Consider the following 25,413-nt stretch of genomic DNA (forward strand, 5'->3'; position numbering starts at 1 on the left):
TTTTGCAGCTTTGCTGGGAAGCTTTTTGGATCAGTGACAGATTTTCCTCATTGTGTGTTTCATACTGCTATATCTGAGCACTTTGTGAGTGAGTATTCAAGCCAAAAGTGGATTGTTGTAGCAGTTGCTGCTGGTCCTGGCCTGAAGGGGGGGAGGAGGAGGTGACATAAACATGGAACTCTGGGGAGACAGAACAGGTTTACGAAGCTGATTTTTTCCTACAACAAGAAAAACAATACTTTCTTGTTACAGAGATTCTGGAAATTGAGGTGATTGCTGAAACTGAAGGAAAAAAAATCAAACCCAAACCCACTTCTTGATGTCTGCCATTCAGTAATAGTCAAGCAACTCTGGAAATGAAGGCATAGCTAAGCCAGTCAGAGAGAAACGTTGGTAAATGTGCCTGGGATTTGTTCATAGGCAATATCTCTTGCTTCATTGCTATAATTTGGGAAGTATATTTCACTTCAGAAGAATGACAGAACATCAAAATAGTAATGGCTTCCTCTAGGCCATGCATCTCTTTAAGGACTGGTCCAAGCAATTGTAATGCAATCAAAAAAAGTATGTTGATATTTCCAGCGTGTTATGGAGGGTGAATTTGCCAGAAAACTTCTTAACCCCAAAGGGAATGTTGCGTTCATCACAGCACATTCAGGAATGTCTCTTCCCATGCCAGCTTTTGTTGGCTTTTCATCCATTTGCAATCATGTTGAAAATTACTTTTGGATGATTTTGAGGGACATGTGTGTAGACTGTTTTTCAGAACAAGATTTGTCTGAAGTTTAGAGGGTATTAGAGGATTTTTATGCTGCAAAAATAGATGTTAAGGAAAAGTATTGATGAAAAGCCTGTTCTTTGCAGGTCACTTGGCTTTAGAGAAGTGCTGTAGTTGCTTGTTTTCTGATAAGGTTGAAGCTGCTCTGAATTTTTGATATTTTTTTTCTGGAGATGGAAATCAAAAAGAGGCTACTTCACTGTTTTGACAGACAGAAGTTCTGTAAATATTTAAACTTTGAGATGCAAATAGACCTAAATGATTCATGCTGAAATCTTCAGAAAGGTGCTAAAATTCATATTTTTTCTTTATTAAATTTCTGAACATCTATTCAATGCTTTGACAGTAAGTCTAGTGTTCCTTTTTAATTGCTTTCCTAACAGTACTTCTGATATAAATGTGAACAAAAGAAAAATAATAAGGTTCATAGCAGCTCTTTGTCTAATAAGGGCAAATGGGAAAAATGTGGGGTTATTAACCAAAACTACAGGATCCCAGTGTAAGGAAATTTGTATTGAATTTATGGATGTTTTCAAGTAGGTGATTCAGAAAACAACTGGAGGAGTCTTTTTTTTTCCTCCCTTTTTTTGTTCATCATGGTAATTCTTTGAATTACTACATTTGCTTAGTGTTTTCCAATTTTAAAGCTCATTTGGAAGAAAAATCATGAAGGCATAAGAGTTGCTTAAGCTACTGTCCTAAAAGTAGTATTTTTAAGTTTTGACTTCTGATTTTAATATAAAAGAAAACCACCCAACTATATTCCCTTTCTCCCACATAACAAAATAATTCTGTTCTGGTTTAATAAATTAAAGTGTATGACACACTACTTCATCTGAATAATTTACTAGAATGTCATTGTCTAGATCATTCACTTTGAGCAACAGAAAGCAAGCTTGTTTTTAATTATCAACAGTTATACACATAACTATTTTAAACATACTTCTGTTTAATTTTATTCAGAAAAATATGTTTCCACTGGAATTATTCATACTAGGTCTCCTTTATAGTCAATATAGACATAGGTAATAAATCTAGTCAGAATAATTAGTGAAGGCAACAGCACGATTCATGTATTGTGAAGGTGACCATAAAGTGTTTTAAATTATAGGTTGTGCCAGCAGTGCCTGTTTCTTCCCATTGATTCAAAGGGAATTTAAGAGAACTGGATCAGCTGTAGTCGTCTGCACTGTAGGTCATCAGAGCTGAGAAGATGAATCTCATCCTACATTTTACTAAATATGTAAAATTGGATAGTAAGCACCTGCAAAGTTGTAAATTGAAAACTTTGATGTTTTTACAATATGAGACATGAATGCTTCTTGTCGGAGATACTGCTTGTGATATAGTGTTACATGTTTTCTTTTGGGGGTGTGTGGAGAATGATCTGTGCAGTGTTTGGATCTGTCCAAGTGGGAGCATAGGTGTTTATCAAATTGCTTTGTTGTCATTGCACTCAGCTGCTGAATTGGTTCTGTTGGGTCCTTTTTAGATTAGTCATTTTGTGTTGTTGTGAGTCTTGGTCACCTTTCAAATTCATTGGAATATGAAATACTGAAGGGACCTCTTGATTAGATGAAGGAGAATAATAAATGAAGAATATGATCTCACAGGGCTTTGTGGGCATGTTTATAAAGAAGCAGGATGACCAAGTGAATTGAAGTGCCCCTGATTTCAGTAGCAGAGCATCTGACTGGGTGGTAGAAAATAGTAATTTAGAAGGTCATTTTCATCATAGTCAGTCTAAAAAGAAGTCAAGATGGTGTACAAAGTATAAATAGGAAGCCTTTACAAATGATCAAGTTTTTACTGTGACTAAATCTTGGAGAAAACTGCCAAAGACAGAAAAAACCAGAGGAGACACTTAGAGGAGCAGCTGCAGATGTGAAGTAGCAGCAGTAGCATTTGCTTTGTTCCTCAAAGGCTGCCACCCAGTCAGGCACTGTCTTCTAAAGTACAGTAAGGCAGACTGAAAAACTCAGACCTTTATCTGGCTGACTTCCTTGTTTTCCTTCCCCTAAAGCTCAAAATCTCAGTTAAAAGCAGTTCTCACTGAGCAGACGCGTGTGGCCTCCCAAGGTATCTTCCCTGGTGTTCCTCATGACTTCCTCACAAAATGCAAAGCAGAAAGTAGACTTTATCCTAATGACAGTCTGACCTACAAGCAAAGATCAAAGCGAGTCAGCTGCTGTGTTTTTAGGTCTTAAAGCTGACTTTTTTTCATCTGACTTTGATTATTTTAACCTTAGTAGTTTAAAGAGACGTGATGCTTATGAGTTTGTTGCTCACAGCACAGCCTTTGCTCTCCAGTTACAGCTGCCACTCTTGAGTGTGTTATTGCTTCTTCTTGCTGCTAGGTTTTTTTGCACCCAGACGAAACTGTTCTAATTTTACTTTCCTTGGTGGAAATCACACATTGCAGAGTAAGACTGCTTTGTTAGTGATTGGTGAAATGAGATCTATTAATGCAGTACACTCTTAAAGGTTTCTTATTCTATGTTGTCTGTTCTACTTAGTAGAGCCATCGCGAACATTTTACCACAGGCAAAGTAAAATTTTCTTTGGTTTATAGAGGAGTACATCTTTGGTCCTTGCCAACCAGAATGACCACATCTTTATTTCAACTAATTTTGTTGCCAGGTAGAGTTTGTGACTCTGTTGAGTTGATTGGTAAATACTGAATCATTGTGTCAAATGGCTTCACTTCACCCTGGGGTTTGAGGCACATGTGCCTTCCTTACCAGAGAGATCTGTTGGCTCAAATTTTTCAGAAATAACTCATTAATTTTTATATCTAATCGCAAAATCCAAGCAAAATATTCAGTGACATTGTGTATAGACACAGTTTTCCTTTTGGACAAGGTACAGATCGTGGGTGATTTGGTTTTTTTTAAATTCACACTTTTTTTTCTATTTAATGTAATAAAGTTACATCATTGGGACATGTAAGGAAAATAGTTAGTGTCATTAAAGATAAAGTGACATACAAATTGGAAACATTTTTATGGTGGGAGAGATAAAGATGAGATAATTTCTGTAATACATTTATGTTTTTTTAAGAAAGATAAATTATGCAAAGCTTGGTAGTATTCACTGTGTAATTTCTTCATTATGTAAATAATATCCAGACAGCATACACTGCCAGGTCATTTACAAACTGATACAAAGATAGTTGTCCTGTGCAGAAATACAAATCTGTGTGTTTAAAAGGTGACAATGAGCACACTTGTTGGTAGTTTCATGTTTATTATTTAATCTCACATTATTTTGAGACCAATCTAAAACTAAGTCAACAGTTATGTGGGAAGAGAATTCAGCGTGGATGGTCTCAGAAAAAAATCTGTGTTCAAAGGAAGGATTTGGAGACAAGGATGGAAGGATGGCACCTAGAATTAGTTACAGCCATGAAGAGATGTATATAAGAAAGAGACAGAGATGTAAATCACACAGATTTTGCTTTACAGAGGACTGTCACAAAAGCTGCTGGTAACCAGCCAGCTTCAGTGGAAGCCACTTCTGATTTGGCATTCAGTTCTATTTATTTTGAAATCCCACTCAATATTGAAATAAAAGCCAGAAGAGGCATGGAATCTTGGAAACAGTATTCCTGACCGTCCAAGGGAATGCTAAACTTCAGTAACTCAAATAAAAACAATAGTGTTCTGGTTACAAGAAACTTACAGATGTAATTGATACATTTTTGCATTAGGAATTGTTTAATCTCTGTTTTGGTGCTGCTATTCCTCCTAACAGTCATAGGAACCATAAATAAAGCATCATTTTTCTTTGGCCTGCATTATAACAAATGTAAGGATTAATGTAAGAAATTCTTCAGAATCTTAATGAAACAGAGAACAAACTTTGAAGTACTAATAAATAACTTTCTAGCACTGTATAATGAGTAACAATATTTACTGGATATGGCTTTCAACATCAGGTAAAAAACGGTACTCTTCCCAAAATTATTTAAAACAGTCATGACTAAAAAGATTTATTCAAGTGATTACTGGTACACTGTGGTTGTTTTCTTATAGTATATTTGGGAGAAAAGTACTGTTAGTGAAATAATCATTGTTATTCAAGGTTGAATGCATCAGTATTGACCTACTGTGTTGAAAGCCGAATGATTCAATAATTGTATGAATTAATTAATTGCAAATGAGTTTAAATTAGGGGGTAACGTGACTTGGATCTTCTATATGTTGTTGTAACTCATGGCTTACCATACTTATCTTAATGCTTTAAAAATTCTTCTGTTAATACTAATATTTCTCTTAAAGCTGTGGGCTTTAGGTTCATGCCTGCACTGGAGTTTGCAGTGTAACTTTCTTTGGCAAGCTGTACTTAAAAGGACTGTCTACTTCATACAGTATACATCAGTGGTTTGCTTTCAAAAATTGTTACTTTCACTGTCTTTGAGCATATTCAGACATGCTTTAGCCTCCAGCTGTCAGAACTAGTTTTATAATTTCATTTTACACCAGTTTTTAATTTTTATTTTTCCACACTTAGGTATATTTTGGATTTTTTTGTGCATACAAATAGAGCATAGAATCACAGAATGGTTTGGATTGGAAGAGACCTTAAAGATCATCTAGTTCCAGCAGTGTGTATCTATATATAGCTAAAATATATATAGCATTTGTTTGGAGAGAGAAATAAACTGTAAATAGGGTGGTTTTCATGCTCCAAACATCAAAGATTTTATCCAAACCTGAAGAAATAGTTGTGTTGTTAGTTTCCCCAAGTGAGGACATGTCCCAGTTGTTTATTATTCAAGTTCCCAGCCTTGTGATCTTGAGTTTCTTGCTGGTTTTTTGCAAATACAGATAGTAGTAGGTGTGAGTGTTACCGCCCTTTCCTTTTTGTCACTTTTTCAACACTTTTATGATACTTTTGTCACCTCAAGTTTGGATTCTGCAAAGTGCTACAGATTGCAGCAAAATCTGGAAACTGCAACTAGAGTAAAGTCTGTCTGCCTTGTGGTTAAGTGATATTTCCCATAGGCAATGCATATTTTCACTCTATCAGTACATTTCCAGGCAAAATTTAACTTCTTATGCCTCTGAAGTTGTGAGCCAAACTGCAGGGATCTACAGCACTGCTCTGTGAAAGTCTTATGCACCAAATACCACTGTTAAAAATGGAGCCTTGTTGAGTAATGAATCTGTGTCTGTAAAATGTATTATTTGCCCATTTTTGGATACTAGTCATTTCTGAACTTTAAGTCATGGGTTTGGCTGGGCTTTTCAGGATTGGCTTGACTTCCCCTTGTGCTGAAGAGATGATCATATCCAAGTCTGTATACTCTAGAGAATCTATCTTCTTGTCCCCATCTTCTTCTCTCTCTCCTTCGCATTTCTCTCTTTTTGTCTTTGACCTTCCTACCTTCCTCCCCCTCCTTTCTTTCTGTATCTAGTTTAATACTCTGTAAAGCTAATTCAAACAAACAAATGCACTTTGGATAGTGTTTGATACTGGTTAGTCTTACCATTTCCTGTAATTGGCTCTAAAGCATTTTGCCTGTGTAGCTAAATCCCTTCCCTCTGAAAACAAAGAAAAAACCTCAAGGAAACAAAATATGCTGTTACTTTTTTTTGACAAGTTCTTTAATCTCAAGTTTGTCATATTCATATTTCCTAACAAATGCGTCTATCATGTCAGCTATCATGGAATGAAAGAGAGATTTCTCTAAGGAACATTTTTGCTGTCAAAATAGGGCAACATAGAGGAGACTGTTTTGTGTTTTCCTCTGAATACTTTGTTGCCGTATATTTAAAAGAATGGTGTTTTAATAATAAGCTTTATTTTAAATTCAAACCACTCTGAGATTTTCAGGAGGAAGAAAGGACAGAAATCCAACTGACCAAACAGCTATCAAGACATCTTCCATTGCAGGACCAGATCATCTCTGCCTAGTTTTTTCTACTGAAATTCTTGTCTAGACAATTTTCAATAATATCTGAAAGGGAAATTCCCATATACCCTGTATAGCCTCTTCCTTTATTTATAAAAGAGTTTCAGGATTATTCTTTGTCCTGAACAAAGTATGAGTGAACTCCGAGAGAGGGAAAGGCAGTATATATTCAGGGACAACAGAAAGAGGAGATGGCATTTAGACTTGTAGCTATAGCATAAGGCAATAACAGAAGTAAATAACTTTTTTTTTTCTTTTTGTCAAATTGGGTAAGTTTTTTAAGTTCTTCCCACCATTGTTCACCAGAAGCAATATTGTCTGATTTTGTATGTAGGCAGCACCTACTTTCAGGCGGCTGAGCTGCCTGAAAGTGGTTGAAACTGGTTTTCACTTGTCTTAGGGGTGTGGTATGGGAGGGTGGAACCTGGTCCCCGGCACTTACTTAATGGGGTTCCAGAATAACCGGTTTTTTTCACATTTGCAAACTGTTTGGAATCAGGGAACAGCCTGGAGAGGAGACATACAGTGACTTGTGCAGGCTTTATATGTGAGGGGATTTATGGGAGCAGTGCAGGCATTTTTGCAGTGACTTCTTGAATGCATGTGCCATGCTTCAGATTTAGCTCAGTATTACCTTTCTGGGAACATCAGGGAACAATACCTGTTATTCCTCCCTTCACACAGAGTTCTTTTACCATTGCTGTCTCTCTGACCCCAGTCCCAGTCCTTCAAAGAGGTGATCTTTCCTCTCTGTCATTGCCTACCATTTACTCTCCCTTAAGAAAAAAATATTTTAGTATACCTCAAAAGGCTAAAGCACGTTCGGATGCACAGGGCTTGTGTGATTTATCTCAGGTCTCCCATTTCAGATCTGGATTGTAACTTCTATAATCCTTGCTGGCAAGAAGCAGCACGGGAGCTGCTTTGTCTCAGGTGTTGTTAGGATTCAGAGATTGTTGTGATTCTGAATCAGCCCGTTGTTCCCCTTTCATTCCTAAGGTGGTTCTTTTTGCTGATAATATTGTCCACTTTGAACTGGCTCTAAAGTATTCAAGAGAACACTTAAATTCTTGCTAGCTTCTGTCACCTGTATAGGGTAGAGTTTGCATTATGTTGTATTTCCATATTGAAAAAGTCAATAGGCATTCCTCAATGCGTGCAGTGCTGGCAGGAATAGTATTTATAATATTTTAAGTAGTAAGTGCTGTATTTACATCTGACTACAGAAATGGCAAAGGAGAATGAATTTTTAACAAATTGCTCTGTCGTTGTCTATTTGCAAACTACCAAATGGACTACTATTCAGGACAGAGCAGAAGAAATAAAGTACCTATTTCATCAATCTTGTGCCTTTAAAACATTTATCACAATACAACACAGAATTATAGAATAAACTTTCTCATGCACTGACGAAGTAATTGTATATGGTACTTAGTGGTATTTCAATAATTCATCCAGATCTTGGCTTTCAGCTCCTAAGAGAAATGGAGGAGAGCTGTTCAGTACTATTTCTCTGTTAAAGAACATTTGTCACTACCATGGGTGATATCTTTGCAAGAAGAAGAGTTGTCATAATCCACCATTCCCACTTCAAGGAAATGAATGGAATTGTGTGCTAATTAATTTTCTTCTATTTCTTTCCCCTGTTGCAGAACTTTCCTTTTTGTTCGAGACGGTAACCCAAATAAAAGGAACGTGCACAATGAGACATCTATGCACTTACTGTGTATGGGACCTCAGATCATGATCTCAGAGGGAGCTCTTCATCCTCGCCTGACACGACCCTCGGAAGATGACTGCAGAAGAGCTGATTGTCTGCAGATGATCCTGAAGTGGAAGGGAGCAAAGCTGGATGAAGGGCAATATGAACGAGCAGCCATTGATGCTGTTGATAACAAAAAAAATACACCTTTGCACTATGCTGCTGCCTCAGGGATGAAAACCTGTGTTGAGGTAAAAGTTCGTCTATAACTTTTTATACGTTATGAGTTACTGACATGTACAATGTTTCACAAAGCTTTTTTTTATGGGGGAGGAAATCTGTTATGTTATATTGAATTAACTTTTAATTCTATTTTTCATTAATTGGAAAAATTGCAAAGGTAAACAGCTCAAAACATACACTGTAGAGAAAAATTAAAGAAATTGATTATATATACATTAACTTCATGAAAATAACTCCTCAACATGAAGAAGGCTCCTGTAGGCATATAAAAATTCGAATTAATTACAAGCCTGTAATAGTGAAGGAAAAGCTTTAAAGATAGGCATAGGCATCCTATATGTGTAAAGAGAAGTGAAATAACAACCTGAGAGAAAATTAGAGCTCTTTTTATTTTGCTTTGCAGATGAGACTGGAAATGCTGTCCATGTTTCAAGAACAGATTTGATGTCTTTAATTTACAGTGTCCAGCTTTTTTAATGTTTGTGAAAGTAGTGGATAGTAATGAGTAATTGGGAATGACTTTTGAAGATCTTGCCTCAGATTTATTTTTAAACTATATCAAGTAATGAGAACTAGTATTTAATTGTGCTGGTAATTTAATATAAAGAACATTAGCAGACATCTAACATATTCAAAAACAGCTAACATCTTCATAAGTCAGTCTATTTTAACATCAAGACTTGTATTTTCAATGGCAACAAGTACTGCACAGTTCAACATTTGCATGTGAAATTTACTTTTTTTTCTTCTGTTCATAATTTCATGCTCATTCAAACTGTGCTCAGTAACTTAGTATCATCAGCAAAGTTTAGCACCTGTTTTTTCACCTTCTCTTCTAGATAACAACTTCGTATCTTAAACAGTCAGGTCCCAGAACCTCTGGGTCTTCACTGGTGACCTCTCTCTGAAGTAAAAACCTGATGATCTTTCCTCACATTCTCTGGAGCTGTTTTTAAATAATGGTGTTACTTTTACTATCTTCTAATTTTGTACCATGAGAGATTTAATCAGTAAGCTGCATATTCTAAAAAAATAGTGCAGAAGTTTCGTATCTGAGTTTCATTAGGACTCATGAATATAAGTACCATCTGATGCTGGGTATTGATATTAGTATTTCGTTTATTGATTTTTCTAGAACCTTCTGTGCTGAGACTTCAATTTGAAAGACTTTCTTTTGTGTCCTTCATGAAGTGTGTGTGGTACATCCACAGAGAATGGTATACAGCTCAAAAAACTCAGAGTCTTGTTTATTGTGGTTTTGCATTTACCTCTCCTAGACTTTGTTCTTTACATATTCTTAATCTGGAGACAACTTCAACTTCGTATTTTCCATATGGTTCTGTCCTGTTTGTCTCTCTTCCCAGATTCTTCTGATGTTTCTGGAATTTTTTTCCACACTTATTTAGTACCACTTTTTGAAAGTGGGCAGTTGATTTCTTGTCTTTTTTCTGCTTCTGCAAGCTTAAGAATTGTTGGGAATTGTTAGTGAGTGGTTCTTTGATAGAAACATTTTCAATTAGGTCTTACAGACTACTCTGGACAAAATCAGGAGTTGCTTCTCCTCTCATGTGTTTGCTGACTGTTTTGTCTATTATCTAGTCACCTATGCAGTCTGAAATTTTAATTTAAGAGTCATTTATTAGCTTATATATTTTCTAAATATACTTGGGAGATGCAGTGACAGAAGTTCCCTTTATTTTTGTGTTTTCTTCCTTGCAGCACTTTTATTCTTAGTAGCCTTGTTACCTTTATTGTTATGGTTTTAGTCATTCATTGAAGCCTTTTTTTTTTGTTTTAATTAAGGAATTGTATTCCACTGGTATTTCTTGATAGAGTTAGTTTGTTTATTTATCAGTTTGTTTGGGGTTTATTTAAAAAAAGGTATATAGCATCACCTTCTCTATGATTCTCGCATTGTGTTTGCTGATTGTATTCCACCAAGTTTCCAGATATTGTCTGGAAATATTAAAGTTTGTAATTTCAATTCCCCATCCTCAGCTGTGCTCCATTCACATGTGTTAGATTTTTCCTCCAGGCAGAATAGCTGTGTGGAACCCATTGCTAAAGACAGTTTGGGTAAACTTTTGTGCTTACCTCAAACTACTGAATAGACAGTAATAACTTTCATGCTGACCAGATTTGGTTTTATGCAGATGCATTCCACACTATCACAGTATATTTGGCATATTAAATCATAGTTTTACAATTGCTTAAATTGCTAATATGATTGTTTAGATTATTAATCTCAATTAATCAAGCAGCGCAAGACTTTTTAACAGTGCTTCTAGAGAAATACGGTATCATCATTAAAAACTTGTTGCTTTGCATATTCCTCATCTGGTAGATTTGATTTTGAGCTGCATAAGTCTATGGAATATTCTTTCAAATATATTTATTATTCTTTTTCCTCAGAAGGTGTCTTAGTTGCCTCAGTTGAATTTCTCTTAGAGGTTAAAATGAACAGACAGAATATGATACTTAGGTTAACAAAGTTTTGGCAATGTTAAAAAGTTTAGATAGAACAAAGGTTAACTGTTGGCTGTGTCTTGGTAATTGTCCCAGTATCATCTGTATTTCTGCCCGATACTCTGCTATGAAGATCAAATACTCAGTGACACTAATATCTTCTCACCTAAATCTTGTTTTTGCACTGGTTTGTGGTATTTTTGAGTTTGCTTTTTTTTTTTTTTTTTTTTTTAATATTTTAGAGAATGTGGGAAAGGCTTCCCTATCTACAAGAATGAATCCAGGTTTTTAAAAGACATTCTGTATTCTGCAGTGAGAGATGAATGAAATTGTCTCTTCTGCTGAAGAAAAAATTAAGGAGTGTCTGATCATGATCTAAAAGGCCTTTATGAAGAACAGATAATTTTAGAGAAGTTTGGGGGTTTTTAGAAGTACAACAATTAGAACCTGAATTTTGAAATACCCTGGATAGTGTTGTTACAGACATCGTGCTCTGAAGGCAAGATAATGTTTATAGACTTTATTTAGAAACAAGATGATCATTTTAGTAATGATATAAAGGTGTCATAATAAATCAGCAGAACGGTCCACCTGGGCCTTTAAAATCTGTGGCATATGCTGTCCTTGCTTCTAGCACGTCACTTTATAGCAGGACACTAAGTTAGCAAGTAAGGAGAGCAGCACTAAGGTTTAATAGCTGGAAGACTGCATTTCAGGAGGGTTCCTGGCAAGAAACAAGGTTGGTGAAATGGCACAATACTGCACTGTGTTAGAATTGCTAGAATTAGCATTATTTCATTTCACTTTTTTCATGCCCTCAAAAACGAAATAGAGCTGCCAGTAGTATTTTGTGCTCCCTGTGAATCATTATCCTCTGATCTGTCCTACCCAAGCAGTCTCTTATTTTCTGTCAGCACAAGTGTACAAATGGTGGAGTTGTACCCATGTAGAAAGAATATTTAAAGGTGTGTTTAGGTGCATCTTGACGCATGCTTGAGGGCCTCAGACCTCTCATTCTCTATGGGGCACTGACCATATCAGTAAAGCAGAATTTTAGTCTTTAAAACCTAACTTATATATTGTACAACATTACCTTGTAATGTATTTCTTAGATTTTGTGGTTCTGTGGAATTACTGTGGAGATAAGTATAATTATGTGTGAAAGCCAGCAGTAATTTATTTAATAACAATAGATAATCCTTGTTTCTAAAGACCATTATTATTATTATTATTATCATTGTAATAATTGTTCTATTCTTCTTGTTATATTTTTTTGTTTTCTTCTTAACTCACATGCTTTTTCTTCAGGGTGATATTAGAGTTCCTCATAAAGAACTGCTTACTTTGCCATTTTACTTTTCAGCTTCTGGTAAAACATGGTGGAGATTTGTTTGCAGAAAATGAAAATAAAGATACCCCATGTGACTGTGCAGAGAAACAGCACCACAAAGAGCTGGCTCTTAACCTGGAATCTCGAATGGTATTTTCACGTGATCCTGAAGCTGAAAGCATTGAAGCTGAGTATGCTGCTTTAGACAAAAAAGAGGTCAGAGGATACTTTAAATCTGAAGTATTTTGCACATTTGTACTTGTAGCAGTTACATTGTGACACAAGTCTGCAAGTATTTCAGTAGGTACTGTACTTTGTACTTTGTATTTGTAAACAGTTTTAGCACTGCTCTGTATAATTTTTAAGTTAAGCTCTGAGAACATAACAAGTGCATTGTCAAAAGTAAACAGAAATTTTATTCATTTCTTAATTATGTGGACTGTCTTGTGGGCTGTGAGGCTGGAAGAGATACAGTGAGGCCAGTAGGCTTGGAAACAGTTCCTCTAAACCAAACGTAATTTAATTTATTTTTTTTTATTTCTTAAGATGCCTTTTTGTCTCAAAAATTAGGACAAAAGAAATTCTGAAAAGGAGAAGATCTATGGAATAGAGTAGGGAAACTTTTCCAGTGGATCTTCCTGGTCTGAGACTGGGTTAAATGTTACAAAATCACTCAAAAGTGACTAGTGCAGGACTTCAACATAGTGCATTTACTTTCTTGTTTTATAACATGATGCCTGAAGCTACTGCATACCAGAGTTTGTATGAAAAACAGGTAATAACAAGTGGTGTTACTTCCAAGTAAACTTTTGAAAGGGAGAGACAATTCACTGACAAAAAATTGGCTTGAATTTTGTTATGCCTTACAGGCAACTGTGATTCCATAGAGATAAATTGACCAAAAAGATTCTGAGTACAAGTTCCCTCTCCCCTCTCCATTCATGATCAGGTTTTAGTTAACTAAAATTCTAAATAAGAATACATAGATAAATTGTATCATTCAGTAACTATTACAAATTAGTTCTGTTTAAATTAAAGGACAATAGATTTCTCTATGGTTACTCCCTTCAGAAATAGCACAGCTTGGCCTTTTACTAGCTGGGCTCACTTATGACCTAATGATGTTTAAAAGAAAATACATGAGTAGGCTTAGATCACATCAACTGTTCCCCTGAAAAATGCCACTCGTTGTCACTTTTATTTGAGAGATAAGCAAGTCCTTGTAGTGTCCATTTAATTTTTTGACTGTTTTTCTTGGATAAATTAAAATATAAACAGCCTTAATTAGATAGTTTATTCCTAGATGAGACATTTATAGGTGAAATTTAATGAACTTAGTATATTGAAATAGCAAATGTAATTAACTCGTTTTCATTTCTCTGAATATTTCCATGTAGAGGCATCCAAATTGTAAGAAGATAGTTTGAAATTACATTCTCTCTCTTGGCAGAAACACTTCAAAAGTCTGCAGCAGTTTCTTGCCACAATTGCAGTTTACCACTCCTTTGGTTATGCAGGTAGAACTATTTGGAAGGTTATGTTTTCAGCTGGATCATTGCACTGTTTTGGCTTAAAAGAAGAAAAAAAAAAATAAAGGGCGGTAATATGTAACTGTATTATTTAAGTTGAATAATTGTTGTCATCATATTTATACCAGGGGTTTGCTGGCATATACACCAGCACAGGTAAGAAGACAAGGAACTTACAGATATGGGTGGGACAAATCAGGAGCCACTTGAATAGGCTTTTCTGCAAGAGAAGATGTTGTCTCATGCCTGTTTAAGGTAGATGCTGAGCAAAACCAGCTTGAAGACTTGATAGTGACAAGGGACTGTACAGTTGTCCATCTCACATACCAGGGCAGCTTTCCCATGTGTTCTAAATGTTCACAAGCCAAAAAATGTCAGCCTGGAATTTGGTATACCAATTGATGACCTTAGGGATTTACATAGAGCAATTCTGTCTTCACATCCTTCCTGCTGGTTTCCCCCCCTTTCTTTATGACTTTCCAGTGGGATAATTTCTCTAACATCTTGTTTATCTCTAAGAGAGCAAGTGCTGGCACAAGGGAGATGCCAAGAGCATGTAGCCAGGAGAAGTTAATCTTTCAATCCTAGCCCTCAGAGTGGCTAAAACCAGTTGAAAAAACAGGCTTAGGAAGAGTTGCACTGAGCTGCAATCCAAATGACTGCATGTTCTCATCCTCCAGGTTGGTTTGCAAATGTCTGGGATGGGCAGTGACAGCTGCACTTATCACTGCCTATGGTGATGCCTCCATCAAAAGCCCCAGAACACAGATGCTTCACCAAATTGCCTCTCAAGGATGCTCCTCTACTTTTTTTCTCTCAGTTTCATTTTTATATATTATTAAACACTGAGGGATGGAGTGTACAAAATGCTTGTTTAGCATCGTATTCAGCTTGTAATTGTTGCCATTCAACATCCTTCCAAAACAGAAAATATTCATTCATGAATAATTAAAAAGCTTTGAACACTAAGAAATGCATTTTTCAAAGGAACTGCTTCTTTTGAGTGAAGGTTACAGGAAAAGATAAAACATTTGAAAACCATGAGTAGGATTTCTTCCCAGGCAGAACAGCTAAATGGGCTTAACTCCAGTATTTAAGATCTGCGCAGTAGTATCTGGAACGATAGTACCCAATATCTCCCCTTCAGAGCCTGCCATGTTTACAGGAAAACACAGTCCTTTTTTTAGTTGATTCTTTGCTTTTACTTTGTTGAATAATCTCAAAAATAATTGTTGATATGTAAAATCTAAATCTATTTTTTAAATCTAATTGAAGATACACTAAATAATATGATGTGATATGATTGTTCTTAAGCTGGTTCTTAAGCTGATTTTGGTTGTTCTTTTGTACAGTCTTTTACATTGCAATGTGTTGTAGCATGAGAGCATATTTTTCTTCATGTGTTGCACTGAATACTGAAGAAATACACTGCTAGTGAGTGTATCACAGATTTATTGAGTGTATGAAATTGGAATGATTTTTTCAATTCCTGAATTTATGTAATATAAATATATAAGTAATATAAATGCCATTAGTACAAAGAGTTATCGGAAATTATTCAAATTTGTTTTATCTCTACAGATAGAGAATGGTTTATGAAGTGAAAGGAGAGAAGGGGACTACATTTACTTAAGATATATGTAGTCTCAATATACATATAATGCATAGAATTTTACTTGAATGAGTTAAATGGAGTATAAATAATTTTTTAATATATTATTCCATTAACTGCAGAACTCCACCCACCCATAAAGAAGGATGTTTACATGAAGTGTTTTGTCACCATTTAATTATATAGTCATCACTGTAGCAAAGAGTTATTTTGCCCCTATCTATTTTAATGGTGCTTTAAAAGTGAAGAAAATAATAATAGTTTGAAATGAAGTGTTAAAATAAACAGCTTACATACTAAAAGTACTTTCAGGAGAAAAAAAAGTGTAATTTATGATGTCTAAATGTTAGTAGTAAGAATTGGAGAAGAAAAGAATTTCAAAGAAGGGCTTTTGAAAATACAGAAGTGTTGGAATCTGTAGTGACAAGCTCAGCAATGCATCAAAGCAGTAACTCTTACAGTATATTTCAAAATCATTATATAGTTAAATGATGCTAATATTGAACATCTTTTTCACAGCAAATGTCAATAAAGAGTTCCTCCATAAATGACATTGCAGAGATAAGTCATTTGTGTTCAAAGTAGTTAAAAACAAACCTCTGTGATATTACATCCTGGATGTACATCCTCATAGCTAAAGACTCTTATCTTCACAAATTTCTGCAAGACTGTCTTGTACACATTACATTTTTAAGATTCCCATTGTATGAAGTCTTCACTCTGGAATTTCCAGATTAACCTCCTTAATAGTGCCAGTCTAAAATTTCTTTTCTTTCAGTTTCTTCTGTGGGCTCATATGTTATTTTATGAAACAAATGTCTGATGTTTCAAACACAGTGTTAGGGAATATTTTCCTCATTACTTAAAAAGATAAAATTAGGATTCTTAAAAACTGAAGATCCAAAGCTTCCTGCTGGGTTGTGTGGAATGCTCCAACTGGGGTAATACAGTAGTCTGTTACTAAAGGGGAGATACTTGACAGTGTTTGACCTAGAACCAATCAGTTAAATATAATTCAATCAGTTAAATAAATGCAGAACATATCTGCATTTCAGGATAAAATACCAGGTCCTAAAATATGCCTATAATATGTTGCACATTTAACAGAAAAGGTATTTTTTTCTTCAAGAATTGAGAACAGTTCTTCTGACACAGCTGATTGCCTTAAAACAGCAATTCAAAATGGAGTTCAGATTCAGTCATGACCATTCTGCTTCTATTTTTTTGCTGTACATGCAGCACAATTATAATCGTTCTGGCACGCAGTTGTTTCTATCCCTGTCTCTCTGAAATGTTTTTTAAAAATTATCTCTTTTGTAATAAGTTAAGAAGGTCAGTCAAATTCCAGCATGATGTTAATCCAAGTGGCCCAGATTTATTTCATTGCAAGTCATTAACGTTCAGATTGTCCTTTACTGAGTCATGCATGATCAGCACTGGAAGGACACAGAGAAACTGCCTGAACTTGAGCAATCAAGATACAGGTCAGGACGCTCACAGGTCGTTTCTCTTCTGCTTTGCTTGCTTTCTCAACAAGAGCAGAAACCCAGTGCAGATCTGTGGAGCATTACTCTTGCTGATGACAAAGTTTCTAGTATGGAGAAGCACCTGTTTATTTCACTGATTAGCTAACAGGAGATGCCTTTGTGTGAGTCAGTCATAAGTTTTAGATGCATTGTGGAGTTAATTATGATGTCTGGAATACAGGAAGCAAGTTACATTTTTAGGGTAGATGTCTCAAAAGAACAAAATCATTTCGAAACCCAGGGTATCCATTCTCCCCATCACTTCTGCCTTTGGCTTGTTATCCTTAAAGGGGACAGCAGACTTTTACTTAGATTGTAACCTTTTGAGGATAGAACCAGTCTTTTGCTTTCTGGCTGTGTATGCATGCATGCATACATTTGTGTCCTTACAATCTAGCACTGGTGAGTCCTGGACTATGGTCTACATAAAACCAAAATATAGATAGTAAATAATAATGCATAGTCTTAACTGTCATTATCTGTCACTACTGCTGCTGTGTCCTTCCATCTCCAGTTGCTGGAGACAATTGTCATTTGGTGCCCAGGTTCCTGATTAGTTCTGAGCATGTAACACTTTATGTCAAATGCTTAAAATATTTTGTTCACTACCCTTTAAATAAATAAAACCAGTTCATGTAAGAATAGTGGTTTTTACATATCCTTTCTGTATCCATTCTCTTTACAGACCCTCTCACTTTTTTTTTCCTTTTCCTACCTATGGGGAATTTTCTCCGTGCAACACCAACAAATACATTATTTGCTGTCATAGTCTTCCTTTCTTAGTTTTAAAAATGAATCTGCAAACATATATGTGTATCTCTGCTCTCTTGGTTGGAACTAATTCAGAATCCTAAAATTACTTTTTTTTTGTCTTTCTGATTTGACCTTTTTTAATGCTGTAATAAGGGGATGGATTTCCAGACCAGGGAGGCAGCTGGATGATCTGCTCTCTGTAGGGCTATGAGAGTTGGCCATTGTTTCTCAAAAAGAGTTTTGATATCTCCATATACAGTATATCCCCAGCCTTGGAGATATCCAAAAGCCATCTGGGCATTGTCCTGGGCAGCTGGCTCTAAGTGACCCAGCTTGAGGGGGAAGGCTGGAGCAAACGACATTTGAAGGTCCCTTCCAACCTCAACCCTCGTAGTGTTTCAATGAACATCTATCCTACTGGGGACTGACTTTGCTTCTGAAAGGGTGGATATTGCCTCAGAAGATCCAGATACTGAATTCTGCTCACAAGCTTCTCACTGTCTAAGGTCTCAATGTATCCTCCTCCAGACCAATTCAGAATTAAGTGGTCTCAATTAATGTATAGTCAGAGAACCAGGCAATGTATGATGACTTGTCCTTTGTCTAGCTCTTCTCTAAATCCTTAGTTCAAATCTAGTTATGCATTCTCATATCTGTTCCACAATACCTGAGGCCTAATCACTGAATCAAAGTTCATCTAGATTCTGTGAAAATCTCGTTTTTTCTCGGGGGGCAAAGAGGGAGAGTCAGTGTTAGGCTAGCTTATCATTTGAAGATAGCTTCCTGCTATAGTGGAGAACTTTAGAGAGTTCTCCATTATACCTGGAAGAAATGCTTTTAGATTTCAAAGTTTACAAAAATCATACTATAAATATCACAAAATGACAGTGTTTCCATGTAGCTTTGCGTGGTCATTGGTGTGCACGGTGAATAAATTTTGTCCCATACTGCCTCACAGTTGAGGTGGTGATCAGTAACAGTGCTTTGAATGCTTTCTTTTTAATATTGTTATTAGAGACTCAGGTTATTAGAGACTAACTTGAAAACGTTGGACATAAATTATCTTTTTTCTTCTTCTTCAAGCCATATGAGGGGCTAAGACTTCAAGACCTGCGAAGGCTTAAGGACATGCTGATCGTGGAATCTGCTGACATGCTTCAAGCCCCGCTCTTTACTGCAGAAGCCCTACTTCGGGCACATGGTAATTCCAAACCTTACAGGCTAAAAAAACTGCTTTCAGCAATTTCAAACCCACAGTTTTATGTTTGCACTTTATTTCCAAGGAAAAGAGAAGTAATGGTGAATAGCAGGAAACAGACCGCACAGTACACAGAAAGAAGTACAGCTGCAGTATGTCAAAAAACATTGAGGCAGACAGGGAAGCTGATAGAAAAGTGATTCAAACTAGGATTTATAATGGAAGACAGTTTAACTTAAGCAGTGTGGAAAACAGAACCACCCTATTTTGGTGAAAGACACAGGAGTAAAACTTACATGGTTTTATATGTCAAAAAAGTCAAATTCTTCAAACCTGTTTTTGTCTGACCATTGGTTTTCTGCCACTATGTATTTGTGTATAAAACCAGATCAACATTTTTAAATTTATTTTTTCTTGCAATAAAAGCAGTCTGACCATGGTAATAAGTGGTTGGAAATTGCCTTGGGGTTTAAATTATATGAGTGTATGTCCTTTCAGGATATTTTATAGTTACACTTTTCATAGAGGGCATGCTTTTCTATGTGCATATCTGTAACTCTTTTTTTTTCACTGAAATAAGTCTGTATTCTGGTTCAGGTTAAACTGGGGTTGTCAGAAAGGGGATATACTGGATTCAGTGTGTTTTCTCCAGACAAAAGTATTTCTGAAACTCAGTGTAAGCTTTAAACTTTCAGTGATTCAAAACTTATGCTTACTGAAGCCTCTGCATTGTTATTTTATGCCAAAGGAACTACTCAGGCAGTTAATGGTTTGCATGCTCATCACTGTTGCTGGATTAAGCTTTCATACCCTATTATTTCTGTGGGCTCCTTGTTAAAGTCAGTGGGAGAGGGAAAAGTGAAATAGAAAGACATTATTTTAAACCCACAGCTTTTTGTACACTTTTATGAGGAGTTGTGGTACCTAAAACTCATCTCTTTCACATTATTTTCCATAGCTGGTATTTGTATTCCTTTTAACATTGAGTTAAGTAGACATGAACAGTATAATAATGTTATAGGCACAGTCCTTGCATATATATTTATATTGATTCTTTGTTTAATTCTTATATTGTATTTATAATATGTGAAATATTTGAATGCTGTGTTGTATTCCCAGAATAGTCTCAGTAAGGCTAAAAATTATAAATACTTGACTGACTAGACTCCATAACCTGTGCAGATAATTTGAAGAGGAAAATTGTGGCAGTACTGTTCGAACTCTTGGCTCAGTCTGCTATTAGTTGAAAATCAGTGAGGTTGATGTAAATGGTGAAGAAATGTCTGCCAGCATCTAGCAAGCAAGAATTGAAAATTGAGAAGAAATCAGTCTGTGTTGGAAAGGTCATTCTACTGATGTTGCCTTAGTGATGTTCTGGTAACTTAATGCAATTGGCCAGTGCACAGAAAGAAGCACGGACAATTAGCAAGTCATGAGAAAGTCAGCTATTTTGTCTGTAGCTGTATTGATTCAACTTAGGAAAGGAAATAACTCAGGTATTTACAGAGGTTTAGAAAATTAACGTTAAATGACAAATTGAAAGGTTTTTTTTTGCATTGAATCTTGACATTCACAAAAGAATAATGGGAAATCTTGGTTTAATTCACACGAAGTATGAAAAGCATGTTCTAAATTCTTGGAAAGATCATACATATATACTAATTTTAATAGTTTACAGGCATATAATATTTAATCCACCAGATTTTGCTTTCTTTTATTGTACAATTATATCAATTTATTGACACAGACATTAAGAGTTAAGAGTGTATTTTCCTTTTTTTCTTTTACTTGAAAGACAGAAGTATGTAGAATTAAAGCCAAGGTTTAAAAAATGTTATTGTGGTGATCAGAAAAGCAGATAACTTTACAGTTTTTCTACAAGTATTTTTCAACATTAGTTCTCTTCTAATTCAGTATACAGCAATGGATTTCAGGATAAAAAATAGGTAACTCAACAAATATACCTTGTCTTTTACTAAAATTCATAAGTTAGTAAAGAGAGCAAAGTGGATCCATTTAGTGACATGTCTTAGCCCTTGCCTGTTTTAAAGTTACAGTGCAACAAAGAAGGTCAAGAAGATTTCTAGCAAATTTTATCTGTCTCTTAACATCAGTCAGCCCCTCTCTGAAAAGTAATACAAAAAAATGCTGATAAAATTTGTAATTTTTGAAGCATGTGTTCAGTGTCCATATCTTTAAACAAATGAAATTAAAGTAACCTGTGATATGTTTTGTCTTAGATAAGTAAAGACCTGATAAATAAATCACCTGCAGCTCAAAGAGTTTTTTTTTAACAGGGGCAATACTTTTACTAAGTTCAGTGCTTAGGACACATATCTTTTTTTCCCAGCAATAATACAGTATAGGAAAACTATCTCTTCCTTATAAAAATAAAATTCAATAAAAATAAAACATCTTTTGGTTAATAACTTTGATGTTTCTTAGGGAGTACCCAGCACTTTAAAAAATCCCCAAACTTTAAAATAGTTATTTAAACCTGTAGGAAAAATTGGGAAATTCCTAATAGTTTATGAAATTCAACTTTATCTGATCTGCGTGTAGTGTTGATGAGTTTAGATTCAAATTCTATAGGAATTTGATAGATTTATGCTTAAAAGAGAACTTTTAATTACCTTTGGTAGAAACAACTGCTATTCTGAAGATATCTTTAGTATTAATCTAGGGAATCAGAAACAGAATGCATTTCAAACAATTGTGATGAAGAATTTGATTTCATTTTGAAATATTATATTTTGTTTCACTAGTTGTTTTTTGTATATAAATGGGCAGTGTTAATTATGAATAGAAGTAAAACATTCACTAGCAATTATAGAATAAAATGTAGTGAGAATGTGTGAAATTTTCTTTGTACTCAGGTGGATTTTTTTTCCCTTCTACAAAGACATTATTTACTTGCATATATAAAAAGACTAGAAACTCATTAAATCACAAATCTTCTTGTAATCTTAGTCTTCTTCCTGTATTTCCTGTCTTCATTTAAAAAAATGAAAAACACAACAGATGAAATTGAATCCATATTAAACAATTACTTTTTTAATTAAAAAAAAAGAAAATTCTTTGGTGTGGGGGCTGGTTTATTTTGATATTTCTGTGATAGTCAGTACAGTTCTGATTTTCAGCCGAGACTTCCAGCTACTACAACTGCTGTAAATGAATAACAAAAATAATGTAAAAATAACGTTAAGACAGGGAAAGGAGATGCTTGTCATGCAATTATTTACAAAAATGCATTGCATTACATATTATCTTGGAGTGTGTTCTCTGGAATGTAGTGGCTAAAGTTTCATTCAATCATACTTCATTATAGGGGGTTTTTTTGGGTTTTTTTTTGGTTGGTTGGTTGGTTTGTTTTTTTTGTTTTTTTTATTTAGTGATCTTTTGAGGGTGTAGTTACAAAATATATTTTAAACATTGTCAGGTGCATTATTTCCTGTATCTCTGTATTTCTTGAAGACTGGGACAGGGAGAAGTTACTTGAAGCCTGGATGTGTAACCCGGAGAACTGCTGCCAGCGTTCAGGGGTTCAGATGCCAACCCCCCCTCCGAGCGGATACAACGCGTGGGACACGCTCCCTTCTCCACGAACCCCACGCACTACTCGCTCTTCTGTCACTTCCCCTGATGAAATCAGCCCCTCACCAGGAGACATGGAGACAGCTGTGGTAAATTTATAAATAGATCTTAAACCAGCAGGGCTAAACAGCTGATTTCTAAACACAGTGCACCTGTGTAGACAGGAGAGCTGCCAAAAATACCCTCGTGAAAGTATAAAGTGTTTCTCTTTCCAAAAGTGGTAAACAGGGAAGTTGACACCTTAAACATTCTATATGATAAAACAGTTGAGCATCTGGCAAATACAAACCATTCTGTTTTCACCTTGGCTGTCATTCACAAACTCTCATTTTAGACAGCTACAGTCACATCAGCGCGTTTGGCTCTTTTGAACTTCTCATCTCATCCCTATCAAGATGTTCACTTTCATTGTATCCATTTCCCCGAATGTACGCAGTTCTGAACCCTGCCTTTTGAAATTTTTTCTTTAGAAAACAAAATTGTCTTTGTCTGCATTTTGAAATGTCAGCCCACTAGTGTACTGTAAGCTTATAATTACTTTTACTATGTGTGGGCTGCTTCAAGCAGTTTACAAAGCTATTGCAAATTTGAAATATGAAAGCGCCTTTCATTAACATCAGTGTGGCTCTTTTGGAAGACAGAGTTCTCGTTTTAATAATCCACAGCTGCAGCATTATAAAACTATTGCTCCATGATCTAAGCATTTTTTTAGAATATTGCATGCAGTCTTTCAGATGGATCATCCCTAAATCTCATATTAAAATTAAGATCTTGCATTCCTGCATAGAAATATTTTATTTCTTTAATTGTAAAATGCTGTAGAGGAAGCTCTTTAGAAGGTATATTGTTATTGTACAATTATTTCCATTAGCAGTTAAATATTGTCCATGAATAATTACTAATTAAAATATTGAACAGGAGATTATATATTCTCAGTTTTACATTGTGTGTTTTGTTTCCATTGATGGTCCATAAGCCAGGAATACAGGTGTGGATAATGATTGCCATTATAGAGCTAGTGTGTCTCAATCCAAGTCCAGAGTTACACGTTTAATGTTCCTGTTTGTTTAAGAATCTTTTCTGAACTATCAAATCTCATTTTGCCAGGAAAATGAAAACTGAAAGGAATAGATAAAATAAAGCCACAAGGTATAAAGCTCCTTTACATGTTTTGCATTTGCATCCTACTTTATAAACAGTTCTAGTGAATGTTTTTATTTGGTGTTTTGAACTCAGGGCTTCATTAAATTCCTTACTTCAAAGATACATTTTAAACAAAATTTACAGCTCATGTAAATTTAATAGCAATTTTTTTAATGCATTTTCAACTTTTAAAGTATTTGATTTTTGCAAGACAATAAGGTTAAATGAATGAAGAAACAATACGTATCAATGCATATCTTCACTGAGTTTTACACTTTAAAGGCCATTTTTTTGTTTTATTTTATTTTGGCTGTAATGTAAGTGCTTTTAAAGTGGCATACCACAGGCTAACCTTCTGAAAATGTCCCATGTGTATATAATACCTAATGCATTGAAAGTTGAAACACATTTTCATGATGTCTTTGTTTCAATGAAAAGAAATTCCTTTTGTATTTCTTGAAGAGCATTAGTATTTATTTCCACACATAACCATAAGCAGTGAGTATTTTCATCCCTACTCTTTAACTATTTCAGAGTAACAGTCTCAGTATTATGTTATTTTTTTTCTTTAGTACCTACTTCTGTAAAATTCAGCAAGTATATCTTCAGTTGGAGTATTTGTAGTGTAACTTATTCTTCATTTTGATAAAAAACCTCAAAATCTTTTTTTTAAAAAAATATATATGTAGGTTATTATTTAAAGTATTTGCTGTTGCTGCACACTCAAACTGCTCCATCTTGATTTAGACCTGACTGTGTGAGATGCTAAACATCTCCTGTAGCCTCTATTATCTCCAAACTAATTTCTGGCTGTGTGTGAAGCTGATGAAAAACTCAGCTCCATTTGCACCTAGAACTCTGAGATTCCAACTCTCTGCAGGGTGAAGCACTTCCTGAGCTCAAGGACACTGCAAAAAGCAGCCCAAAATATGCTCTCTGCATAGGGAGCTATAGAAGTGGAGATACCAAATCTTTCCCATTCCTATAGCTTAAATAACTTTTTTTTCTGGATAGAGCTTGATTTTTCCCCCTACTTGAGCGCTGCTTTAAATTTTTGCTGAGCTTTTCCAACATAACTCATTCTGCTAACAATACAAAAAGCTTTAGGGTATTTCTTAATCAGAAGCATTTTTGTCATTTACAGTGTGACATTTGCATGTGTAATATTTCTGTGTTTGAAGACCCAGTGGATATGCCTTGTGGACATGACTTCTGCAGAGCTTGCTGGGAGGCGTGAGTATCTGTACTTCTCTATCATGTGAGAGACTTCCATACTTGCTGTGTTGAAGAGGGAAGAACAGAGACCATAAACTGCTAATGCTAAAGTACTGTTTGGATTTCAAAGAATTGCTGGTTTGAACCTATGGTATATTTTAGTTGTCACTCAAACAACTGTTATCAAGTGGTTAAGGCTTATGTAATGTTTGTTTAGGTTCTGACTAAGCAAAATTCTTCATAAAATGTTTTACGCTTGTGTGTAAATAGATAAGCCTACTCTTGATTCGTTCAGAGTGGATGTGTGTGATGTTGGCAGCATTGGGGTTTACAGTTTCTAAATAAAGCACATGCTTAATTCCATCTCTGAGTTTAGCACACTAAACTTAGGCGTTGTGAATCCATCT

General features: G+C 35.3%; 1 protein-coding gene across 7 annotated transcripts in view; it reads left to right on the forward strand.

The window, feature by feature from the left end:
* Positions 1-25,413, forward strand: part of ANKIB1 (ankyrin repeat and IBR domain containing 1) — an 86,629-nt gene that overhangs the window by 37,538 nt on the left and 23,678 nt on the right. For all 7 annotated transcript variants that reach the window (XM_038125258.1, XM_038125219.1, XM_038125210.1 and 4 more), the window contains 5 exons: positions 8,348-8,648; positions 12,470-12,652; positions 18,940-19,057; positions 22,529-22,737; positions 24,936-25,024. In XM_038125258.1, coding sequence (XP_037981186.1) covers positions 8,348-8,648; positions 12,470-12,652; positions 18,940-19,057; positions 22,529-22,737; positions 24,936-25,024 — 900 coding nt within the window. The remainder of the gene's footprint in view (positions 1-8,347; positions 8,649-12,469; positions 12,653-18,939; positions 19,058-22,528; positions 22,738-24,935; positions 25,025-25,413) is intronic.

The sequence above is a fragment of the Motacilla alba genome, chromosome 2 (assembly GCF_015832195.1).
Source record: "Motacilla alba alba isolate MOTALB_02 chromosome 2, Motacilla_alba_V1.0_pri, whole genome shotgun sequence".
NCBI classification, from domain to species: Eukaryota; Metazoa; Chordata; class Aves; order Passeriformes; family Motacillidae; genus Motacilla; species Motacilla alba.